Raw genomic sequence first — 26,272 nt, 5'->3', positions numbered from 1 at the left:
ATTTGTATCCCTAGGACACTATGTTGAGGACCCATCAGTTGTTGGTAATAGAGGCCCAGTTGTTTCCATGGGAGGACAGTTTTCCTCCTAGGGGCACTGGCAGATGGGCAGAGGTAAGGGGTGGAGGTGTAAAGTCATTGTGAGTTCTTTCTATAAGGGGGTGGCTTAGCACTCCCTGTTTTTGAAGTGGAGGAAACCCATTGCTTAGATCTCTGCATTCCCTGGGACTGCTGTCTGGGGGGTCTGCTTCCCCTAGGTCTTGGATGAGCTGGCCTGGAAAGGACCAGAAAGGACCAGTGCTTGGACGGGCAATGCCTACTGAACATCAGAGGCTGGACCTTTAAGAAATCTAACTGACTGCACAGATTTAGCTTTTTCTTCCATCTTATTTAAGACCTCTTCTGCATTGGTACCAAACAAATTGTCTTTGTTCAATGGTGCATCCAACAGTTTTGATTTGACATGGTTTGGCAAGGTATGTTCCTTAAGCCAAGCATGCCTTCTAAGTACAGAACCAGTGACTGCTGCCCTGTAAGATGCTTCTAGGGCATCAAAGCCACATTGCAAGGTGTGTTTAGTAACTTGGCTTGCAGAATGCATAAGCTCTTGTAATTCTTTATTTTCTGCACAAGCAGGAAAGGTACATATTTTTTGTTTGAGGAATTCCACGGTATGTTGCTGGTATTTCAGCATGTGGAACTGACAATTTGGCACTCTAATGGCAAGAGTTGCAGAAGTGTATACTTTTTTACCCCATCTGTCTAAAGCTCGGAAATCCCTGTCCGAGGAGGTGGGATTCTTAGCTGTGGCTGCTTTAATTCCTTTAGGTCCTTGGCAGATGACCTCTGGGTCAGCAGTAGGATTTTTGAAAAGAAATTTATGAGAGTCAGGGACTCTCTAATACCTGTCAGGTTTCCTGGGAAGCAGGAGGAAGGGTGTCAGGAGTCAAACTGGACTCCATAAACACAACATCCAAGACAGGAGAAATGGATAAAGGTCTGTGCTGTGGTAAATCTAAGAATTCCCTGAGTCTCTTTTTGGACTGAGGATAGTCCTGACATTCCCATTGGAAATGCTCCCTTAAGGTATGTAGGGTTTCACCAAATGAAAAATCCTCTGGAGGAGAGACAGAAGGAATGGATTCATCTGAATCCTCAAAAGCAGATAAGGGTTGCATGTCTTCATATTCTGAAACCTCAGAGTCATCAGACTCCTGGTTAGATAAAACTGCTGGGGACAAGTCTCTTTTTCTTTTTCTTTTGGAAGGGGTAGGATGGCTTCCCCTAATAAGCATGATAAGATCTTCCGCCATTTTAAGCATTTGAGATTGAGGCATGGAAGCAGGTGCCTGAGCTTGGGTCTTCGTTTTTTTTAGATGTAGTTCGTACCCTGGGCCTTAGAAACTCGGTAGTTTTAGAAAGACCTGAAGGCACAAAAGAAGTCATCGGTTTGAGTCGAGTATCGGTAGTGCGAAGAACTTCCTCGGAAGCTGGTGCCTGCTCAGTGGCTTTGGACCCATCCAAGGTAAAGACATCCGCAGGATCCTTAGTCAAAGAAAAGTCTTGTGGCATACCGGACTCCGAACGGGTCTTGGTAGTGGCCTGTGAATCCACAGAAGTGGGCATCAGGGGCTGCAAAAGTGTCTTACTGAGGACCAGAGAACTGATGACTAGCTTAACAGAAGTGTCGTCAGCAGTTTTGGACCTGTGCGTCTGTCTCTGTCTTTATCTTTTCATTTTTTTCGGAAGATCGGTACTTGCATGGCTTACTAAAGCCATATTGGAATATGGGGACCGAGAATGAAAATATTTAGCTACAATAAGGGCCCAACAATGTATAGTTCTGGTGTTGAACAAAGCACAAAAGTGACAGTGAGGTACGTCGTGGTCTGGGCCTGAACAGGTGATGCAGTAAGAATGGAAGTCTCGATGTGGTATTTGCTTTCCACAGGCGAGACAATTGTTAACTTTTTCTGACATTGGTTAGAGCAAGAAAAAGGATCCCCAACGGGTACTTAGCTTTAGAAGACTTCAACTTCAATTCGGAAATGAAAAGTACAGTTTTGTACCTACCATAAATGTAGATGTTCGAAGATCCACATTGCTGCAGTCATAACCTGTGGGTAAGTCCGCTGTCCTCGGTCGGCCCGAATACCAAAGTGTTAGGCTGGCATCGGTCATGGTCGCTTAGATCTGACGTCAGTACGCCGTGGTACTAAAGCGCATGACCGACATCATATCCTCAGTCTTTCTTGCCCCAGATGTCAGAAGGCCGTAAAAAGAAAGGCCATAGCCAAAAAACAGGAAAAACATCCAACCACCCATGTACAAACCATATCCACAACCCAAACCACACAACCACCCCAAACTACAGTGGGGAAGGAGGGAGGGAAAATTGGACTGCAGCAATGTGGATCTTCGAACATCTACATTTATGGTAGGTACAAAACTGTACTATGTTCTTCATCTCACATTGCTGCAGTCATAACCTGTGGGTAGAATCCCAAAGCAAAGGTAAAGGGAGGTTGGCAAAATCATAAAGCATTGGGAGCTGCTAACATGCCCTGCAAAACTGCAGTGGCAAACCCAGCCCTAGATTTAGAATAAAGAGGGAGATGATAATGTTTAGAAAAAGTGTGCACTGAACTCCAAGTAGCTGCCTCCAAAATATCTTTAGTAGCTACACCCCTCAGAAAAGCAGTAGAAGTGGCAGTAGCCCTAGTGGAATGAGGTCTGATTCCAGCCGGAATCTCCTTACCATGATGAGAGTAACAAAAAGCAATACAATGACCAATCCACTTAGAAATAGTTTGTTTAGAAACAGGTTTCCCCTGAGAACCCAAAGCAAAAGAAACAAACAACTGTTGAGACTGTCTGAACCCTTTAGTTCTGCTCAAATAATACCGCAACTGCCTGTGAATATCCAAAGAGTGCAAAATCTTTTCCCCTTTATTTTGGGGATCAGCATGAAAAGTAGGCAAATGAATAGACTGGTTCAAGGCCACATTTGAGACCACCTTAGGCATGAAAGTAGGGTTAGTACGCAAAGAGACCCTGTCCTTATGGAATATTAGGAAGGGTTCAACCGCCATTAGAGCCTGTAATTCAGATACCCTTCTAGCAGACGTAATGGCCAACAAAAAAGCTGTTTTCCAAGACAAAAACTTCAACTCAGCTGTAGCTGCAGGTTCAAAAGGAGATAAAGTGAGTTTCTCCAACACAAAATTGAGATCCCAGGAAGGAGTAGGAGCTCTACGTGGGGGTCTTATGTTCTTTGCCCCTCTAAGAAATTGCTTGAACAAAGGATGAGAGAATAAAGGTGGGTCACAATCATAGTGAGCAGAAATGGCTGCAGCATGAACTTTTACAGAGGAGAAAGACAAACCTTTGTCTAGTAATTCTGTAAGATACTGAAGTGAAACACTCAAATTAGGTACTGAAACATCAAAGCACTTTGCTTTGCTCCAAAGAAAAATCTCCTCCATTTATCAGCATAAACCTTCCTTGTACTAGGCCGTCTGGCCTCCAAAATAACATTCAAAACTTGTTGAGGAAGCTGCGACCCTCCAGGGTCTAGAACAGAATATGCCAGGCTGTCAGATGCAGGGACTGTATCCTGACGTTGATGAAATGATTGCCTGCCTGGGATAAAGGTGTGGACTTGCTGGCAAAGGCCAAGGAGGCTCGTACTAAACTCCTCAGCAGAGGGTACCAGTGCTGGCGTGGCCAATCTGGAGCTATAAGAATCATGGAGGGCTTGTCCTGTCTGACCTTCAAGAGCACCTTGGGAAGGAGAGGCAGAGGAGGAAAGGCATAGACGTGAAGATTGGTCCAACTGAATGAAAGAGCATCCACTTTCCAAGCTTTTGGATGAAACATCTTTGTGCAAAACCTTGGCAGCTGGAAATTTAGTGGAGAAGCGAACAGATCTATGTCTGGAGTCCCCCAAAACACTGTCAGCTGTCGAAATACATGAGGATCCAATTTCCACTCGTGGGGATCCACCATCTGTCTGCTCAAAACATCTGCTAAGGAGTTCTGTGCTCCTGGCAGAAACCTTGCCTGAAGAGTGAGGTGCAAACTGAGAGCAGTCTCCCACAAAATCATAGCTTGTCTGCAAAGTGGGTACAAATGGGTTCCCCCTTGCTTGTTGATGTACCACATGACAGTTGTGTTGTCTGTCTGAATCAACACTTGTCCTGGGTGAAGTAGATTCTTGAAGACCTTCAATGCAAATTGAACTGCTAACATCTCCTTCATGTTGATATGCAAATGTTGAAGTCTGGCAGGCCACGTGTCTTGAACCCATTTTCCATTGAGGTGTGCTCCCCAAGCCTTGTCCGAGGCATCTGTCGTTAAGATCTGACTCGCCTCTGGTCGGGTCACAGAGAGTCCCTTGTTTAGGTGACATTCCTGAGCCCACCACAAAAATTCCTTCTGAATGCAAGGTATTATCTGAATGACAGTGTCCAAATCGTGGCAGTGCTGAGTCCATACACTTTTGAGATACCATTGTAACTTCCTCATATGCAGTTTGGCATTGGGAAGCACCAGAATACAAGATGCCATGAACCCCAAGGCTTGAAGGACTGTCCTTGCAGTCAGCCTGGACAGGAGAGACAATTGTTGGAAGTAAAGGGTAAGATTTCTTTGCTTGTCCGGGGTCAAAAACGCCATCTGAGAGGCTGTATTCAGTCTCACACCCAGAAAGCACATGTCCTGAGAGGGTACTAGACTGGACTTTATTTCGTTCACAGAATACCCTAGGCACCTTAACACTGCCATAACATACTGAAGATGGTGAAGTAGCTTGTCTTTGTCTTGAGCAAGAATCAGGCAATCGTCCAAATAAGGAAAAATTTGTATTCCTCTTAACCTTAAGAAGGCTATCACTGGAGCCAGAACCTTTGTGAACACCCTGGGCGCAGTAGATAAAACAAAGGGTAATGCAGAGAACTGATAATGTAAATTCCCAGCCCGAAAACGCAGGAATCTTCTGCAGCTTGGCCTGATAGGAATATGAAGATAAGCCTCCTTGAGATCCAGAGTTACCATCCAGTGATCCTTGCCTAGCATAGGTAGAAGTTGTTGCAAAGTCAACATTTTGAATTTTGGAATGTCCAGGTATATGTTGAGAATAGACAAATCCAGAATTGGCCTCCAAGTGTTTCCTTTCTTTGGTACAAGAAACAGGCGAGAATAAAATCCTAGGCCCACCTCTGACGGAGGGACCTGCTGGATAGCTCCCATTTGAAGAAGTAAGGAAATCTGTTTGTGAGCCTCCGCCTTTTGCTGAGGAGGAACGTCTGGCATGCCTTTGAAAGGAGGCAATGTGTGGAAATAAAACTTGTAGCCCTGGTTTATAATGTCCAACACCCATTTGTCCTGGGTGACTAAAATCCAATTTTGCTTGAAAAGTGCCAACTTGCCTCCCAGAGGAGCTGCCAGACAGGAAGGGTCGGGCAGCTGAAGATGCAGGTCATTGGGTCTGTTTACGAAAGGACTGCCCCCTGCCCTCACCAGTAGACTGTGCAGGGGAACTCCACGTCCTAGGCCTAAAAGAACCCTGTGCATGAGCTCTGCTCCTACCATGTCTAGATCTGCCCCTAGATTGTAAATCAGAAGAAGGGTAAGCCCATCCCTTAGTAGGCCAATTTCTGCTAAACTTAGGGGGCTGCACCTGCAAAAAATCTTTAACAGTCTGCATAGACTTAGCTTTGTCCTCCATTTTTTTCAAGACTGACTCCACAGGAGAACCAAACAAAACTTCAGACTGAAGGGGAGCATCCAAAATTCGAGCTTTAACATGCTCTGACAAGTTCTGATCCTTAAGCCAGGCGTGCCTACGAATAACTGATCCAGTGGCAGCCACCCTGGAAGAGGCCTGCAAAGCATCAAAACCACATTGCAAAGAATGCTTACCCACCTGATCAGAGGCATGAACCAAATCCTATAATTCTTTACACTCTATGCCCTCTGCTAAAGCATCCACCTTAGATTTCAATTGACTAAGAAGAAAATTCTGGTAATTCAGCATATGAAACTGGCAATTTAAAGCCCTCATTGCAAGAGTGGAAGAGGTATACACTTTTTTACCCCACCTATCCAAAGCTCTAGAGTCCTTATCCATGGGAACTGGATTCTTTACAACAGAAGCCCTGACACCCTTAGGTCCCTGGCTAATAGTTTCTGGGTCAGCCCTAGGGCTCTTATATAAATATTTATGAGCCTCTGGCACCCTATAATACCTGTCTGGCTTAACCGGGGCAGGAGGCAAAGAGTCTGGATTAAGTGAAGCCTCAGAGAAAACATCCTGTACAACATCCAAAACCGGAGGTATAGCCAAGGGCCTATGTTGAGGTAAAAACAAGAATTCCCTAAGCCTCTTTCGGGAATCTGAGAAATCCTGACCTTCCCATTTAAAATGCTCCCTCATAGAATGCAGGATTTCTGAAAAAGAAAAATCCTCTGGAGGGGAAGCAGAAGGACTAGAATCCTCTGCGTCAGAATCGGAATAAGGGGGAAAATCCTGAATGTCTTCAGCCGAAGACTCAGAATAATCTGAAGAATGTTCCAAACCTTCCACCTGTGGCTCCACCCTAGGCCTCTTATCTGGAGGGGGCATAGAACCTCTGATTAAGGTAATCAAATCTTCTGCCATTTTAAGCATGTGTTTTTTAGGCACAGAACCTGCAGAACTAGGACTGACGTCAGACGAAGACAAACCAGGCCTGGCCTTAGAAGGTACCTTAGAGACAGAAGGAGAAGGCCTAACCACTTTATGCAAAGAAGGGAGCACAGCAACCTGAGAGGCCCCCTCAGCCTGACCCGACTCCTGAGAGGCCACATCTTGCAAAACTAAAGGTTCCCCCTGAGACTCAACTGAAACCTCGGCCGGATCCACAGATTCCACCGTGGTTTCTAAAGAACCGGCGTCCGGAACGGACGACTCATCCTGCTTGGATTTCAACGATTTCTCTTTACGCTTCTTCACGGTAGCGGGCGTCGGAGGATCCGACGGCATATTGTAATTACACCGCTTACTGAAGACAAGCCTAGCACAATCTAACCTACGATTAATGGTGCGCTTATTAAATTTAGCACAAAAGCGACACCCGACTACGTCGTGCTCAGGCCCCAAACAAGGAATACAGAGAGAGTGGTAATCCCTATGAGGTATCTGTTTCCCACAAGAAATACAATTATTCACTTTTTCTGACATCCGGATTTAACTGAGGCAAGAAAAGACAAAAATATTCCCCAACGGGGTACTTAGCCCAACTTGGATTCGGTCTGAAACTCAGAATATGAAAATTTCAGGACGCCGAACGGCACTTGCAAATGCTGCTTTTGCTTCGGACCATGCGGCAAGAAAGACTGAGGATATGACGTCGGTCATGCGCTTTAGTACCACGGCGTACTGACGTCAGATCTAAGCGACCATGACCGACGCCAGCCTAACACTTTGGTATTCGGGCCGACCGAGGACAGCGGACTACCCACAGGTTATGACTGCAGCAATGTGAGATGAAGAACATCTCCGGTAGCGGCTGATCAGCACATGTGCGAACTGCTTCTGCTTTGGGCTCCTCAGAAAGAAAGACTGATGTAATGGTATCGGCTGCCTGATTTTATACCACTGACGACCTGACATCAGTCCTGGAGCAACAACAACTGATGCAGAAATACTAAGCCTCTGGTATTTGGGCCGACTGAGGGCTACCCCTGGCAGGATAACCCAAGTGTGATGACTGCAACAGTGAAACACGAAGAACATCACTGCAACATAGCTGTACATTTCACGCAGAAATATGGCCCGCATTATTCTCAATAATCTACATACTCTACATTAATTCATGCATTTGAAATCTTTCTTAATGTACAGAACTGCAATGTGCTTCCATACATGCAGCACTGCATCATATGACAAATGTACAGTACAGTCTACCAACGCTCCTAACAGTGGCAGCGTCAAATTCACCATTGTAAGGTACCATCAATGAATTCTTAGAAATAAGACCAAATTTACTACGGCTGACTGCATGCTATTTAATTGACAAGTGACTTAGCACCATAAAAACATTTAAATTGACATAAAATCATTATCACCTTTTAACACTGAAAATATTAGCAAGCACTCCAAAAAGTACAGTTGTGTACACTTACCATAAATGCAGATATTCAAGTGTATTCACTGTTGCAGTCATCACACTTGGGGTTATCTGCCTGCAGGTAGCCCTCAGTCGGCCCGAATACCAGAGACTTAGTATTTCTGCATCAGATGCTATCGCTCCAGGACTGACATCAGGTCATCAGGGGTATAAAACAGGCAGCTAACGCCATTACATCAGTTTTTCTTGCCCCAAATGTCAGGAGCCCACCAAATAGGGAGCTAATTTATGGTGGGAAAAACACTACCAGTAAAAAATAAATACCAATACCGCTGAAAGGGGTGAGTAATAGCCATAGAGAGGGGAGAGAGAGAAAAAAAACAGGGGGCTGGAGGGAGGGAAACTAGGACTGCAACAGTAAATACACTTGAACATCTTTATTTATGGTAAGTGTACACAACTGTACTATGTTCTTCGTGTTTCACAGCTGCAGTCATCACACTTGGGTGGATTCCCAAAGCTGAAGAAGTGTGGAGGCAGTCAAGAATAGTTAGGGCCGACTAGTATGCCTTGCAGGACTGCTGTTGCAAAACCTGCCCTGGATTTGGAAAAGAGAGGCAGGTGGTAATGCTTGGTGAAGGTGTGTACTGAAACTCCAGGTAGCAGCTTCCAGGATGTCCCTGATAGGGACTCCCCTGAGAAATGCTGTAGAGGCAGATGTTGCCCTAGTGGAATGTGTTCTGACCCCCTGAGGGGTTGGATTCCCATGGTGCTTGTAGCAGAAATGTATGCAGTGTGCTATCCATTTGGAAATTGTTTGTTTTGAAATGGCCTTGGCCTCTCCCCCTGTTGCAAAGCTGACTAGTAATTGGTCACATTTTCTGAAGGGTTTAGTCCTATCAAGGTAGAATCTGAGCTGTCTGTGCATGTCCAAGGAGTGCAGGATCCTTTCCCCTTTATTTTGAGGATTAGGGAATAAAGTTGGCAAATGGATGGATGGTTGAGAGCCACACTGGACAGCACTTTAGGCATAAAGAAAGGGTTAGTTCTGAGGGAAACCCTGTCAGCATGGAAAATAATGAAGGGTTACACAGCCATAAGTGCTTGTAGCTCAGACACTCTTTTTGCTGAAGTGTTGGTCAGAAGCAAGGCTGTTTTCCAAGAGAGGAGTTTTAAGTCTGCTGAAACAGCAGGTTCAAAGGGGGGAAGCGTGAGCTTTTCCAGTACAAAGTTAAGGTCCCAAGCAGGGGCGGGTGCTCTCCTTGGTGGCCTCAGGTTGTTTGCCCCTCTCAGGAATTGTTTGATAACAGGGTGCAAGAAGAGATTTGGCTCAGTGTTGTAATGAGTCGAAACAGCGGAGGCATGTATCTTAATGGAGGAGAAGGACAGGCCTTTGTGGAGTAGACCTGCTAAGTAATCCAGGATTAAAGGCAAGGAAGGCAGAGTTGTGTCCTCTCCTTTAGATAGAATTCAGGAGTAGAACCTTTTCCATTTATCAGCATAGGATTTTCTATGCTGTCTTCAAGAATGACGTCCAGCACTTGCTTGCTTAGGGTTGCTGGGGGAGAATTCAAGGAATAAGCCAGGCTGCAAGATTTAGGGTTTGCAGTTGTGGATGCAAAATCTACCCCTCCTGCTGAGACAGCAGAGTTGGGTGCTGGTGTAGGTGCCAGGGTAGCACCGGTGACAGGCTGCTCAGGAATGGGTACCAGTGCTGACGTGGCCAGTCTGGGGCAATCAGAATTGTCCTTGGTCTGTCCTGTCTTATCTTGAGTAATACTCTTGAGAGAAGGGGCAGAGGGGGAAAGGCATAGACTGAGAGATTTACCCACTGAAAAGATAAGGCATCCACTTTCAAGGACCTGCTGTGAGGATTTCTGGTGCAGAATTTGGTGAGCTGGTGGTTGTAGGGGGAGGCAAAGAGATCCACCTCTGGGGTCCCCCATTTCTGAATCAGAAGGTCCTGGGCTCCAATTGCCACTCATGTGGGTCTATGAGATTTCTGCTTAAGTAGTCTGCCAGTGAATTTTATTTGCCTGTCAGGAATTGAGTTTGCAGATGGACTTGCATGTCCAAGACCATGTGCCACAGGGCCATGGCTAACCTGCAGAGTGGGATCCCCCCGCTTGCTTATGTACCACATAACTGTGGTGTTGTCTGTTTTTATTAGCAGCTGTCCTGGAAAGAGTACAGATCTGAAAGCTGTCAGGGCATTCTGCACAGCTAGCATCTCTTTTAGTTGATGTGCAGATGAATTTGAGTTGGGCTCCAGTGGCCCTGAATGCATATGCCGTCCATGTGTGCTCCCCAGGCATAGTCTGATGCGTATGTGGTAAGGGTCTGGGCAGTGTGGGGTTGAGAAAAGGGCAGTCCCTTGTTGTGGTAGCATGCTTCTGCCCACCAAACCATCTCTGTCCTTAGACAGGGTATGATAGGAATGACTGTTTCCAGGTCCTGAGAATGTTGGCACCAAAGACTTTTTAAGTACCACTGAAGTTTCCTCATATGCAGTCTTGCATATGGAATTAGCAGTATACATGAGGCCATGAACCCTAGGGCCTGCAGTATTTTTCTTGCGGATAGCTGGGTTCTGGTGGCCATTTGCTTGAATTAGATTGTCAGATAGACTTGCTTTTCTGAAGTGAGGAATGCCATCTGGGATGTTGTGTCCAAGCTTGATCCCAGGAATAGAATCTTTTCACTGGGTACCAGCTTTGATTTCTTTTCATTGATGGTGTACTCCAAGGAAGTGAGAAGGTGTTTCACAAATGTCAGGTGCTGCAACAGCAATTCCTGACTGTCCGCCTGAATCAGGCAGTTGTCCAAATACGGGAAAATTTGGATATTTCTCTGCCTGCAGTATACTGGATGGAGCCAGGCATTTTGTGAAAACTCTGGGTGCAGTAGATAAGCCAAAGGGAAGTGCAGAGAACTGATAATGCATAGATCCTGCCCTGAAATGTAGATACTTTCTGCTTGACTCCCATATGGAGATGTGCAGAGAGGCTTCTTTTAAGTCTCGGATGACTAACCAGACATCCTTGGCTAGTATAGGAAGAAGTTGTTGCAAGGTAAACATTTTGAATTTTGGTACCACCAGGAAGGTGTTGAGAATTGAAAGATCCAGAATTGGGCGCCAAGAGCCCTCTTTCCTGGGTACCAGGAAGAGTCTGGAGTAGAATCCTTGACCCCTATCTGTTCTACTGGAACTGGCTGAATAGCTTTGATATTGAACAGGGAAGCTGCTTGGCTGTGAGCCTCTGCCCACTGGTTTGGAGGAAGGTCTGGAAACCCTCTTGGGGTTGGCAGTGAATGGAAATAAAATTTGTACCCCTGGGATACAATGTTGAGGACCCACAGGTCCTGTGTGATGGACATCCATTTTTTTGTATGAAGGGCAAGTTTTCCTGCGGGGGCACAAGCAATTGGGCAGGGCTGGGGAATGGAGTAAAGAAGTCATTGTGAGTTTTTTTCCGTAAGGAGGTGGCTTACCACTCCCTGCTTTAGGGGTGGGGGCACTCCATTGCTTAGATCTTTGCATACCCTGAGACTGTAGTCTAGGTGGTCTGTTTCCCCTGGGATTGGTTTGAGAAGGCGTGGAGGGGGCTGGGAAGGACCATTGCTTGGAAGGGCAGTGCCTACTGAAACTAGGGGGTTGCACTTGTAAGAAGAATTCTTTAACAGTCTGCATAGACTTAGCTTTTTCTTCCATCTTTTAAGAATCTCTTCTGCATTGGTGCCAAACAAACTGTCCTTGTTCAAAGGAGCGTCTAGTAACTTTGATTTGACATGGTCCTGCAAGGTCTGCTCCTTGAGCCAAGCATGTCTTCTCAGTACAGATTCAGTGACTTCTGCCTGGCAAGATGCTTTTAGGGCATCAAAGCCACACTGCAAAGTATGCTTACTGACTTGGCTTGCAGAGTGCATAAGCTCCTGCAATTCTTTACTTTCTGCACAGTCTGTAAAGGTTGCCACTTTTTTATTTCATAAGTTCCATAATATGCTGCTGGTACTTCAGAATGTGAAACTCACAATTCAATGCCCTAATAGCAAGAGTTGCAGAGGTATATACCTTCTTACCCCATCTGTCCAAAGCTCTGGAATCCCTGTCCGAAGGGGTGGGATTCTTGGCTGTAGTAGCCTTGATACCTTTAGGCCCCTGGGAAATGATCTCTGGGTCAGCAGTAGGATTCTTGAAAAATAATTTGTGAGTGTCAGGTACTCTGTAGCATCTGTCTGGTTTCCTAGGGCTAGGAGGTAAAGTGTCAGGAGTAAGACTGGATTCCATAAAAACAACATCCAGGACAGGGGGTATTGCTAAAGGCCTGTGCTGAGGCAACTAATTCTCTGAGTCTCTTTTTGGACTGAGGATAGTCTTGGCGTTCTCAGTGGAAATGCTCTCTTAAGGTATGTAAGGTTTCATCAAAAGAAAAATCCTCTGGAGGGGAGGCAGAGGGAATGGATTCCTCTGCATCTGAATCCTCATAAGCAGATAAGGGCATATCTTCATAATCAGAAATCTCCGTGTCATCGGACTCCTGGTCTGTAGAAGCTGTAGGGGACTGGTCTCTTTCGCTTAGCAGGGAAAGGCTGACTTTCCCTAATCAGCATAACAAGGTCTTCTGCCATTCTAAGCATTTGTTTTTGTGGCATGGGAACAGGTGCATGCGCTTTGGTCTTCAGTTTTCTAGTCATAGTACGTACTCTGGGCCTGAGAAACTCGGAAGTTTTGGTTAAAAAAGAAGTCATCGGTTTGAGTCGAACATCAGTTGAGCAAAGAACTGCCTCAAAAACCGGTGCCTGCACAGCGGCTCCGGACCCATCCAAGGTAGAGACATCTGCAGGTTCCATAGTCGAAGAACAGTCTTGCGGCATACCGGACTCTGAACAGGTCTCAGAGGCCTGCGAATCCACTGAAGCAGGCATCAGGGGCTGCAAAAGCACCTCACTGAGTGCCGGCGGACTGGCGACTAGCTTAACGGAAGCGTCATCGACAGCTTTGGACCTATGCGGTCTGTCTCTGTCTTTACCCTTACGTTTTTTCAGAATATTAGTAGTCTGATGGCTTACCAAAGCCATTTCAGAATATGGATAGTGACAGTGAAAGAATTTAGCGACAAAGAGACCCTGACGACGAATGGTTTGGGCATTAAACAAGGCACAAAACCAACAGCGAGGTACGTCGTGGTCTGGGCGTAAACAGGTGACACAGTAAGAATGAAAATCTCTGTGAGGTATTTGCTTTTCATAGGCAAGACAATTGTTAACTTTTTCTGACATCGATTAGAGCAAGAAAAAAGGATCTCCAATGGGGTACTTAGCTTTAGCAGACTTCAGGATTATTCAATTCGTAAATGAAAATTCAGGTAGCGGCTGACCGGCACTTGCGAACTGCTTCTGCTTCGAGCTCCTCGGCAAGAAAGACTGATGCAATGGCATCGGCTGCCTGTGTTTATACCCCTGACGACCTGACATCAGTCCTAGAGCGACAGCATCTGACACAGAAATACTAAGTCTCTGGTATTCGGGCCGACTGAGGGCTACCTGCAGGCAGATAACCCCAAGTGTGATGACTGCAACAGTGAAACACGAAGAACATCATGTAATTTTATAATGGGACTACTGTGGTGCACATATTGGACACACTTGAAGAGATTACCCAATCTCCCCAAGCTAGGTCTGATGCATGTGTGTGTAGTTTCTGGTTTGGTGTGGGTGGGTGGAAGGGAAGGCCAGGATTTAATTGGATTTGAGAAATCTACCACTGTAAATCTTTCTTCAGAAAGGGCAACATGGGAATTTGGAAGTACAGTGGGTAACAGTGCTGAGACCAAAGAGATTTCAGGTACCACTGGATCTTTCTAATGTGCATCTTGGTAAACAAGACCAACTGGAATGGATGCTGCCATGTATACCTGGGTTCTTAGAATTTCACTTGCAGAAATAGACTACAGGGGGAGTAGGGACTGGAAGAAGGTGGGAGAAAGACAGTCAGATGAGTGTCCAGACTGCAACCCAAGAACAGCAGATCCGAAGGGGGGAGGGTCAGGGGCAGAGAAGATTCCTGGAGACTGAGGGTGAATCCCAGTCTTTCCAGAAGAGAGACTGTGAAACTGACATGCAGCCATAGGGTGAACTGCAAGAAAGCATGGATAAGATGGTCATCCCAGTATGGGAAAATATGTACTCCCTGGATTCTGCAAAAGGTAATGGCTGGTGTGATACACTTTGTGAAAACCCTGGGAGTAGTAGATAAACCAAAGGGTAAAGCCGAGAACTGAAACCGTGATGAAAAAAAAGAACCCACGGACTTTCCTTCAGGTGAGTGGAGATATGCAGTTATGTATTCTTCAAGTCTAGGGAAACTAAAAAGAATAAAAAGAAGAGTTTTGCAAGGACAGCATCCTGAAAGATGGTACCTCCAGAAATGTGCTGAGGTAGGATAAGTGCAGAATGGGCCTCCAAGTGCCTCCTTTTCTGGAAATCAGAAAAAGTCTTGAATAAAAGCATTTTCCTAGGTGCTGGTGGGGCACTGGTTCTATGGTTCATAGGTTCATACTAGGCTATCTGCCCAAGGGCATTTATAAGCCTAGCCCAGAGTTTTGTGGCTTTCGCCACTCCTTTAGTTTGGAGGATACTATGCCCATTATTTTGCTGTGCCTCTGTCAAGCAGTGACACTGAGATAATCCCTGGGGTATATCTGCGATCTCCCATCCATTGGTCAAGATTTCTCTTGAACAAAGCCAGCGAGGTGCTCTGCCTCACATGTACCGGGATTTTGTTCCACAGCATAGGGAGTCTCTGGGTGATGAATCTGTCCCTCCAGCACGTCCTATTAATAACCGTGTCAAGGTTTAAGTCTCCCGCCCTTGTAGTTCTGAGGGATCTAGATTTTTGAGGTGAAGCATGTTCATCAATTCTGGGTTGGACATGGCCTTGTATGTCAGGCACAGGTCACCTCTGAGCAGGCGGTGGCGACTGAATAGAGCTGAAGTTCCTTCAGTCGGGCAGCATAGGACATATTTTTGAGACCCTTTATCCTTTTGGTGAGGAACTTTTGGGGTCTTTCCAGTTGCTGCAGGTGTCGTGTCAGATACATTCCGAATGGGGCATTGTACTCAATCACTGGTCTGATGAGTGATGAGTACAGGGGGACGATGACTTCCCTTGATCTAGATGTGAATCCCTTCATGATCAGGTGGGCAATGTAGAAGGTCTTCCTAACTACTTTGGCAATGTGAGTGTCAAATGAAAGGTTACTATCAACCTGGGTACCCAGATCCCTGATAACCTCTTCTGTGCTTAGGGGGTTGCCGCCTATATGGTAGCTAGGGGTAACCTTGTTTTTCCCGAAGGGTATGACTATGCATTTTTTGGTGTTTAATTTTAGGCCATGGCTCTGGCACCAGTTATCTGTTTCTATAAGACCCTTCTGAAGGATATCTGTGTCAGATGTGTTCTCAACTATGGCGCCCAGTTTGCAGTCATCTGCAAATTTTGTCAGCCATAATCCTCCTGTGTTTGCTTGTACTTCTGAAAAGTAGATGCCGAACAGGAGAGGGCCCAGGACTGAGCCCTGTGGGACACCACTTGTGACAGGCTTTGAGTCTGACATGGCGCCAGCAACTCTGACCCTGTGGGTTCTGTCACTTAGACAGTTTGCAACCCATCTTGTGACGTATGGGTTTACATTTAAGCTGATGAGTTTTTCAATGATACCTGAGTGGGGTATTGTGTCGAAAGCCTTTGCCAGGTCGAGGTAGGCTGTGTGGACTGCCTTTCCCTCATCAATGGCCTTGGTGACTGTTTCGAAAAAGTCAACCAGGTTTAAAAGGCATGATCTGCCCTTGACAAAGCCAAACTGGGTCGGATCCAAAGTCTGCAAGTCTCCTATGTCTTTATTTAAGAGTTCCATTATGATCCTCTCCATAGCTTTGCAGATCAAGCTTGTCAAGCTGATGGGACGGTAATTTCCCGGGTCGGTGGAGGCACCGCCTTTGTGAAGTGGGACCACAGTTGCCATACGCCACTCCTTAGGCACGTATCCTGAGGTGAGGCTAAGATTAAACAGCTGCCCTAACTGCGGGTTTAATTCCTCATTGAGTTCGTGGAGCACACATCCGGGGACACCATCTGGTCCCATGGATGCTGTGATTTTTGCCTTGAAGAGCAGTTCTCACCTGAGCGTTAGAGATGTTTGGGGGGCTATAATTCTCTGGTATAGATATCTCACCTTTTGGGGGGGGGAGAAGTTTGCACTGAACCTGTCAGCCAGTATGTTGGCAATGTCTGTAGGTTCAGTAATTTTTACATCATTTTGAACTAATTCTGAGCATATCTGGGAGTTTCCTCCCAGGTTTCTAACATAGCTAAAGAAGGCCTTATGATTGTCCTTTGAGTCCTTAGCGACTTTTCTCTCAAAATTTGCCTTGGATGATTTTATGAGAGATCTTAGTTTTTTACTTATAATGATCAAGGGTGTTTTCCCTTTTAAGGATTTTGCTCTATCTTGTAGTAGCTTCCTCCTTTTGTTGTAGAGCTTGTTTATGGCTGGGGTCCACCAGACTGGACGCTTGCCTTTGGTACAAAGAGTCTTTGTTTTGTTTGGGATTGCCTGATCCATGCAGTCCTGTAGGTGCTGGTAGAAGGCATTTGTAAGTGATTCAGCGGCTTGAGTAATGGTTTCCACAGTCTCGGGGTCCTTAAAAGAGACCACACTAGCCTTTAGAAGTGTGAAGTCGGCTTTTGAGAAGTTCTTCACTGTGGTCTTTTTTATCTCAGGTGGGGGCAGGATGTGGACTTCCAGTGAGATTAGTTTATGGTCTGATCTCACCATTGAGGGGTATACCTCCGGTGTTGAACATTGTGACCCCATGTTCGTGATGATGAGATCTAGTATGTTATCTCCTCTTGTGGGGATGGTGACTAGTTGTTCCATGGCATTTGAGTTTATGAACTCTAGGAACCTTTGGGCTAGAGTGTTGGGGCTTGAGTAGTGATCCCAGTCTATATTCGGGTAGTTGAAATCACCTAGTATGATGGTGTTTGGAGATACATTTATCCCCTCCAGTGTTTTCGGGAAAGCTATGTGAGGTTCCTGAGATTGAGAGGGTGGCCTGTAACATGCTACAAATTGCAGAGCAGTCTTGCCTATGGTTAATTACACCTGGATGGTCTCCGATGCATCGTGTGTTGCCACCAACCTTGAGGTGTGGGTGTTCTTGATGAATATAGACACCCCCCTCTTTTCTTGGTGTTGTCCGGATTTTGGGGCCGGAACGCATGATATGAGGTAAAGCCTGATAGTGCCGGGGTGCTCTCGGGAGCCTTGAACCAGGTTTCAGTCACAGCACAGACATCGATGTTCTCCATAATGAGAAAGGCCTCGAGTGCGTGCATCTTGAGGTTGAGACTTCTGGCATTGAGCAGCATTACCCTTAGTTTTTTTCCTTTTTTGTGTTCTAGGGTGGTAGGTTTAGAATTTGAGCCTTGCCTAAAAAAGGCACTATGGGGTGGCAAGAGCCTTTGCCAATATCCGGAAGCCCAGGGGTGACAGGTGCAAGCCGTCCCTTGCGAAGCAGCGTGGCTTGTCCAGCATGTCATCCCAGGCAGACAGGCATTGGATCCCCTTTGAATGACACCAGAGTTTAAGCCAATTATTAAAGCTGATCATCTTGTCTCTGTATTGTGGCATCATTCTTGGTGAAGGTAGGATACTGCTCAAGGTCAGGGTCATACCTGCCTGGGCTACATAATCAGAGAGCTCCTCTATGTCTCTTTTCATGTAGTCCAAGGAGGTACATCTCAGGTCGTTCACACCAGCGTGGACAATGACAGAGTCGTACTTGTACCTGCTGTTGAGAGACCTGAGTGCTTGTGTTATGTGGCGGATTCTAGCGCCCGACAGGCAGCTTACTGTGACCTTTTCCTTGTTCAGTCTGGTGAGCGGGACGTCAGTGTGTCTGACTATGGAGTCACCAATGACGAGTGTGTCTGGCATTGTGTTTGGCCTTAAGGGCTGTGAGTGTTTGGCACACTGACTATGTGGTCTATGTGTTGCATGTGTTGTGTCCTGAGGTGGCAATTGTTTGGGTGTCTGCTTTGGTGGCCTCTGTTGTTTTGGTAGATTTTTGATCAGAGCCTCCGAATATGTCTTTGTGTATTTATGTGTATGATTTGAAGTTGTGATAGTACTATGTGAGACTGGGTTTGTGGTGTGTGTGGTTACCTTCTCCTCCTGTCTGGTCTTACCAGTCCTATGTTGAGAGAGCTCAGCCTCCAGTTTGGCTATATAGTTGCATCTCTCGCATGTATTTGTGTTTTGTGGGAGAAGGAGGGGGTTGTCCGTGTACATGAGACAATTGTAACATTGCCTCAATATTCCCAGATTCACCAGCTGAGCAGGAGAGGACACTAGCAACTGATCCCTCGACATGCTAGAAGGAATAGACAAGGACTTTAAAAGACTCCGGGGGATGTGGGTGATCGAAAGGGGTTTTTGGCTGGTGGGGTACTATAAAAGACTCCGGGGGATGTGGGTGATCGAAAGGGGTTTTTGGCTGGTGGGGTACTAGTGGATGGTGCACTGGTTGAAGAGGCCCTGTAAGACAGGAGTAAGGTGGCGAACCTCATTGGAAGGGGGGGGGGTCCTTGAATGAATGACATTTCCTAAAAGACATCTTGTAACCATGTTGAATGATGGATAAAACCCACTTGTCTGCAGTGATGAATTCTCAGACTGGAAGGGACAAAGTCAGTGCTTCTGACAAGGGAATTCCTAGACAGAGGAGGGAGGGAGGGAGGGAAGAGCAGATAGTCAAATGGAGGCTGACTTGCCTTTTAAAGGAGGTTATCAAGATTTGGAAATCTCTGGTAGGTTTGTCATGATATCTTCTCCTGAGTTGTTTCCTGCCCTTATTGATCCCTGCAGACAAGAAGTGGGATTACTTGGGTAATTTCTCTGAAACCTCGATACTGACATGAGTAAAATCTATTTAAAGTCCTGCATCATGTTACTATTCTCTTGCAAAGTCTTGAAAAGTTATGATGCATAAGGTCCAAATAAAAGTTCCCAGTGAATGGGTTTGGGGGTGGGGGATCCAGAAGCTTAACTTTAACATCCTCGAGGAGTATGAAGCCAATCAAATCTTCTAATAACGGATTGATTATCAAGCTTCTCTTGTGTAGCTTGTCCAAACATAGTACTCACTTATTGCTTAGTGTCAAAAGCCTTAAGAAAAGCCATGGCCTTATTTAAATCCTCTAAAATGGGAAAAATATATTTAGTCATTTGAGTTTAATAATTTTAGACCCTAAAGGCAAGAGTGGCAGAGACGTAACCCTTTTTACCATACTTGTTCATGGCCCTACTCTCTCTGTCAGTTGTAAAAACATTAGTCGATTCTAGAAGCTTAGTAAGTTTACCAGTGGTAATAGAAAAGAAAAAAAAAAAAAAAAAAAAAAGAGGGTATCCTGGCACAGAGTTTTTGTAGAGAAACTAAGTCCTCAGATACCTTATAAACCCCAACAGGCTTCTTGGGAGAAGGAGGCTGGGAATCCGGAGAATTAGAAACAGATGCAAAAGCATCCAGTAAGCCACCAAGACTGGAGGAATAGCAGAACACATAGGAGCCCCTACCCCAGGCAAATTATATCATCTTTTCTACACATCAGTCATCTATCTGGATTCTCAATCAAAATGTTGCATCACTTCAGTTATAATTTCCTCAAAGAAATTTCCACAATGATCACCAGAAGCACGCTGTCTAGGAAACTGGATTAGGTTTAATTATTACTATATAAGCAGATGGCAAGATGGGCATAAATTAAGTACTGCTGCCTGTTTAAAAAAAATCACATTTGAGGAAAAACAGTCAATTCAAGACTGAAAAAGAAAAGGGATAATCCAAGATGCTACAGTAGCTACATATGAAGTCCAATGAACTATAAAGGTACTTCACTGCAATGAGCGACAGAAAAGATGCAATAAACCCTACAAACACCTCACAGGGTAAACAATGGAACTATTTTAGGGGAAACATGCTCCAAAACAGTACACCAAAATAAGTCATTGGGATTAAAAAAAAAAAAAAAAATTCCTCAACAAAATAGTGGCAACCTATGAGAAAAACAGTACAGTGCAGGACTTAAAGCTTGTGAGACTCCAAAGAAGGAAGGTCTCGACAATATGAAGAAAAGAAAAAAAAAACTGACTGAATAAGTATAAATTACTAACAGTAGATACAAAAACAGTATTAGAAATAGGCAAGACCATCACTGATGGGAGTATACAGAAAAAGCCTGGATTGCAACTCAGGCAACATGGGAATGATTAGCAATGGAAGAAGCTGGCAAGGAAAGACTGGCATGCCTATTACAGGGAGTGTATGCATGTGTGTGTACTGCATAAGTCACTCCGAGGAGGATGAGTTGAATGAAAACACGTGACCCTAGGGCAGGAGTTAAGTTCACCAAGTCATCGAGGGGTAGCAGCCTTCAAGGTGAGTGTCCAGGAGAGTGCACTCATGTGGAAGGCTTTCGAGGAGTTTATAGTGATGCAGATCAGACACATCCCTCCACTCTGGGGTGAAGTTAGGCTACTAAACACCTTCAACTGTTGGGAAGATGGTGAGGGCACAAAACATAGCCCCATGCCTGCCAGAATGATGTTCCCTCCAACAGCTCTTGCGTGGATAAAAGAAGGAAGTCCAAGTTTGTGGGGAATGAATGGAAGGCTTGGTGGTTGAGCAGGCAAGGGGCAAAGATAACATAGGAAGTAAAAAAAAAAAACAGGTGGGATTCAGTGACATGGAATGGACAGTGTGCTCTCCCAATCAAATACCACCTGTTACTGGGTACCCGAGACAAAGCTGACATACAGAAAACACTTAGACAAGTTATAGGGCATGGATAACATCAGTAATCCAACAACAGACATACGTTGTTGGGTTCTAAGCCAGTCTACAGAAAAAGCATTACTACACAGTTACAGTGGTGTAGTGACAGAAAAGAGACCACTGTACAGCTATGGAAGAAAAGCCAGTGGGTCGCCCCTCTCTTCAGACACACTTCCAACAAAGAAAAAAAAAATCAAACTGTGGTAAATCACTTCCACATACTGCTGCTGCTAGAGCATGATCAAGAATCACTTTTTGCACATACAAGCGCACAAGCAAAAAAAAAAAAAAAAAAAAACAGCATTAGCTCACGCATGCAAACACACACACACACACACATGCACACACGTTAAGTTATCTCCTGGACAAAGCTGATACTATGGTAGTATAGTAGCTCCCAAACCATTCCCACAAACACCAATAGGTTGTCACCAAAGGTAAAGCAAACTTACAATCTGACAAGCTGGTGAACTACTGTAACATCAGTCACAATGCATGAAGTTTAAATGAGGAGTATTTCAAATAAATGAGTCAAAAGCACAAAAGGGTCCATTAACTTTCTGCAATGTACAAAATGTGGACATCTGCAATCTAGACAGACCAAAAAGCCATTAACAATATGGCTGCAAGCAAACACACTAACATAATGCACAGCATTCTGCCCTGCTATGCATCCACAAAATTTACCTGTAAACCCTCTCTCAAAAGCCTTTTGCAATATCCTTGTAGGGGAGTGGACCTACATGAAAGGGCATTATATACACACATACATACACACACACACACACACACACACACACACACACACACACACACACACACACACACACACACACACACAGATTTTTTTTGACAAATGTTTTAACATGCAGACTAAGCAAGCCATGGGTGGATACTGAGAAGAGATTCCTCATCCTCAAGACACAGCTATACCTCTTGTTTGCACAGTGTGTACCAACAGTAGATACCTCCTAACCCCTTTAGCATCACAGGTATAGAGCCTGGACAGCTCTGAACCCTGTAAGATACCTCCCCCCACCCCAGCTATCAGATGTTCCCACCTCATTTGGAGGTACACAAGATGAATGATCATATACCCTACAAAATTACATTCTCCCTCCAAGATGCAACCTGGATACATGTCAATTTAAATCTTTGGACACCACTTGTACTCTGAACATGAGGGGTACACAGCCTGTACCATTATACATATTCTATGGAATAAATCCTCCTTCATGTACACCATTTGCACAACCCAGAAGTACAAGCTCTCAATTCCTGTTCTCCTCCCTTGCCTTCAATGAAAAGGAAAGGACCTTTGCCTAGTCAAGACTTTCCCAATAAACAAAGGCAAATAAATAAATTAATGCATCCCCTAATCTGAAGGGCTCACGGTGCCACTCTGCAGTGTTCCCTTACTGACATTTTTCACTCCACAAATGTCATTTAAACATGTTCAAATGCTTAGTAAACCACTAAAATGAAATGTTATACTCTGCAGCTCAGTATACAATTCAATTCAATATGGTGCAATTGAGTGCTTCCTGACAGAGGAAAATTCATTTATTGGAACTGCAGATCTGTTGATGCAGGCAAGAGATCTTCCATACAGGGCCTAGTATACAGTATACAGGACCTCTGTGAATCAAATCTTAAAACAGATAACGGGAAACTGGAAATACGACAGGTACATGAAACTGCAGCACATCTCTGGTAAAAGTTTCAAACTGAAAGCAACGGCAAGATAAAATATTGGATCTGTAGCAAGAAAGGAAGTACAGTGATGTGAGACTTCCTGAAAAATGTAACCTTCAAAAATTCACATGAAGCTTTCTCCATGGAGCATCGAGATGATGCCCTGACAGCAGTTCTAACAATCTGAGTTTTATAAGAACCAGGGCAATAGTGTCGCCAGCCAGAAGGTTAAGAGTGAAAGATCATGTTGACTTACCCAGCCCTGGGGAGGAAGACAAATTGGATCTCTAGACATCTTACAGCCAGAGAAGGCCAAGTGCCACTGCAAGCAAGGAATGGGCTTAGAATGGATACTGCACCCTACCAATCTGTACAGAGAACTGTTGCTGGAACTGTTCTGTGTGGATGCAGATAAACACAGTCAACAATGTGCCAGCACTGCAGGTCTTGCTTCAGTAGTGCACCAGATGACTGCTAAGGGTGAAGGAGAGTTGGAAAATAAAATCATCCAACTCCTGCCAGCTGGGGAACACATCTGGCATTTCATCTTCCTCTTCATTATAGGTTCATAGGTTAGTACTAGGCTAACTGCCCTTGCAAGCCATTTTAAGCCTAGCCAATTATCCCCTGTGAGATTCAAACCCTGTACCTTGTGTTTGTAAGGCAAACACCTTAACCATTAGGCCACCCTCCCAACCCTTAGGCCACCCTCCCAACCCATTCTTCACAGATGCTGGGAAATCAGGCAAGAAATAGGGCTGAACACAGCATGAGGCCTGATGGTCATTGAAAGACAGAGAAAGGACTGAAAATATGATATTCAGAACTTCCCACATCCAAATATACATGTTTATATACCTAAATATGAATATCTACATATGTATGTTTGTATGCATTTTAGAGGCTGTTCATTCAGTATAAAGCTATTTATGTGAGCCTTTCCAAACTAAAGGAATCAGTTCAGCATCATGGTACCTATATTATTCATAAGTGACTAGCTGGTACCTAATAAGAAAAAGAGCTGATTTTCTGAGCTCCAACACCAGGAAAAATAAATGGTGAATAAAACGAGAAAAGTTGAGTTTAGGAAGCTTTTTTGAAGTGGGACTTGCATTTTTTTACCCTGTCACACCTTTGCAACTTAAGATTTAGTACCTTCAAGAATGCTGAACCTCACAGAAATGTGAATACTTGAAATACCATAATTTTGTACTTAATATACAATTCCCCCTGATTTAATCTTTGCTATTCTAATGGTCCCTATTACAGTCCTTGGGAATATCATTGGGAACATACCAAGATTAGCAATACCCACAAATAAACCTGAATGAATGAGCTGGATGCATCAATCTGAAACTATTTAAAAAATAATATGAGTTTTACCTGTTGTAGATCCTCACTTTCTGACTTCAGCTGAGCCACCAGGGCTCTCATACAGCTCTTCATGGAACACAGAGTTGCCTGTCCACAACAAAAAAATTAATGCACTTAAACATGTGGTTCACATTTGAGTATCGAAATTGAAAAGGCATTGGTATATATATATCTGGTATTCTACCTTGTTTGCCACATCTCCAAATGTTAAATTTGTAAGAGCCATTCCTGCATAGCGTCTTAAGGTAACACTGTAGTGTTCACTGGTAAGACCATACATTTCACAGTCCACCTGTAACAGTTCTGCTATGGCCTGCAGTCCACCTATGGAAATATGAACAAAGCTGTTACACCCATGAAGCAGACATCTATTCAGTCTTCATGCATCACGTAAATTAAGATTATAAATATCCTAAAGATGAAAACAGTTTAGAAATTAAGAAGTTAGTGTTAGACTGGAAAACAACAAATCAAAATAAAATGCAGTAATAAAAATTCAGAAAGCCAGCAAGTTACAACTTATTCCTTGTGTATTTACATTTTTTTTTTCTATTCTTAAGCTCCTGAACCAATGGTCACATGTGCCTTTGTCACAACTGAACTGGGAATACTTAACAAGCTAAATGACCTTCTCAGCATGGCATAGTATATGCAAGTAAAGATGGAGGGAATAAAACACACAGCAAAAGGATGGAGCTCTTTAGTGACCCACAGCCTTAATCTGAACCTTGCCCTGTCTTGTAAAATATATATTTGTGTGCATGTATAAATGGATGGATATGCATGCGGTATGTGTGTCTAGATATACTAATATAGTTACATAACTAGACACACACACATATAGAGAGGTAGATGCAGTGAGAAGGTGGGGGTATTTGTATAAAGTGCGGAATATGGCTTTAAATATGTGTTGCGATCTTACCATAATCAGAATGAAAAAAGTGATTACATACTTAGTGATGAAATGTTACAGCCTACAAGGCAGAAATCAGAACACTGGTTCCTGTCACTTATGTGCGCATTACTACAACTGTGCTCATTACTACAACTTATTATTTAGGAATACATTCTTACACCAATTCATGTCCTACATTGTACTTTATCTACTAAACTGTTTTAAATGCACAAGTGTCTTAGTCTTCTGATTATAATGAAATAATATCTGTTATGACACATGCACTATTCTGAATTACTGCTATTTAGTTACACTATCTTACACCAATTCATGTCCTATTGTGTACTATACCTTCTATTCGACTACTGCAAATGCATTAACTGTCTTCTTGTGTAGTGTTTACAATGTAATACTGCTTACTTGCTCAGGTCACAGCTGAAAAAGGTTCTTGAACCAGTGTCCCAATACAGTTAACAAATGTAAAATAATTATACTTATTATAAAGATCATGGTGGGTCAGACGATCAATTAATCTATAACTTCCAATTGCACTATTAAAAGAAGCTACTTCATAGAGCATATTGTCATTGACGCGAACCAACATTTGTAGCAATTTGATTGGTTCAGATTGATCATGTGTTTTATAAGAGAGGTTTATTTAAATGTCATTAGGATTTTTCATTTTGATTCTGATGAAGTCTTTATTATAAGCCAGATGAAAACATTTAATCCTTGAAGAATACACTGGTTGCGTCTGTACCTGCACTGTTGTTGCTCCTTTCAGCTATCGGGTTGGTTACTTGTCTTTTTTCATGCTGGGGGATAATATGCATTTAACTTGATTTGTATATATTTTAAAAGTTATTATTTAACAACTGGGTAACACTATATGAGTGTTCCTTGCAGGATGTGCAGTATCAAGTCCCACCTTATTCCTGAATATTCATGTAGATGGCTTCACCGTCCACATGAATATTCATAGAGAGGGCAGCACAATTACCTATTGTATTTAGTGTTTTTCATTTTTTCAGAGGAGCTGTGCCCCCCCCACCTAAATTACATATACCAATTCCAAGATCACACGATATCGCGGAAAAGAGATACTTGTATGCATCATGTCACCATCACCTCTGCACAACCATCATTTGCATATGACATCACAGCTATTTGGGATGTCAGTCATGCAAGTCAGGGCCACAACACGCCCAAATCTGAGTGAACTGGCCTGCAGGGTACACTTGTACAGGATCACCAACAACTGTACCATATATTTTACTTGTAATTATATTTATAAAAGTATT

At 44.1% G+C, this 26,272-nt stretch overlaps 1 protein-coding gene across 7 annotated transcripts in view; it reads right to left on the bottom strand.

Moving 5' to 3' along the window:
- Positions 1 to 26,272, bottom strand: part of APC (APC regulator of WNT signaling pathway) — a 2,693,590-nt gene that overhangs the window by 108,098 nt on the left and 2,559,220 nt on the right. For all 7 annotated transcript variants that reach the window (XM_044064201.1, XM_044064200.1, XM_044064205.1 and 4 more), the window contains 2 exons: positions 24,261 to 24,400; positions 24,086 to 24,163 (listed from right to left, as the gene is read on the bottom strand). In XM_044064201.1, the coding sequence (XP_043920136.1) occupies positions 24,086 to 24,163; positions 24,261 to 24,400 (218 nt within the window). The remainder of the gene's footprint in view (positions 1 to 24,085; positions 24,164 to 24,260; positions 24,401 to 26,272) is intronic.

Source organism: Protopterus annectens, chromosome 2.part2, assembly GCF_019279795.1.
Source record: "Protopterus annectens isolate FY-2018-M chromosome 2.part2, PAN1.0, whole genome shotgun sequence".
Lineage (NCBI taxonomy): Eukaryota > Metazoa > Chordata > Ceratodontiformes > Protopteridae > Protopterus > Protopterus annectens.
This window is presented reverse-complemented; position numbering and strand designations above follow the sequence as displayed.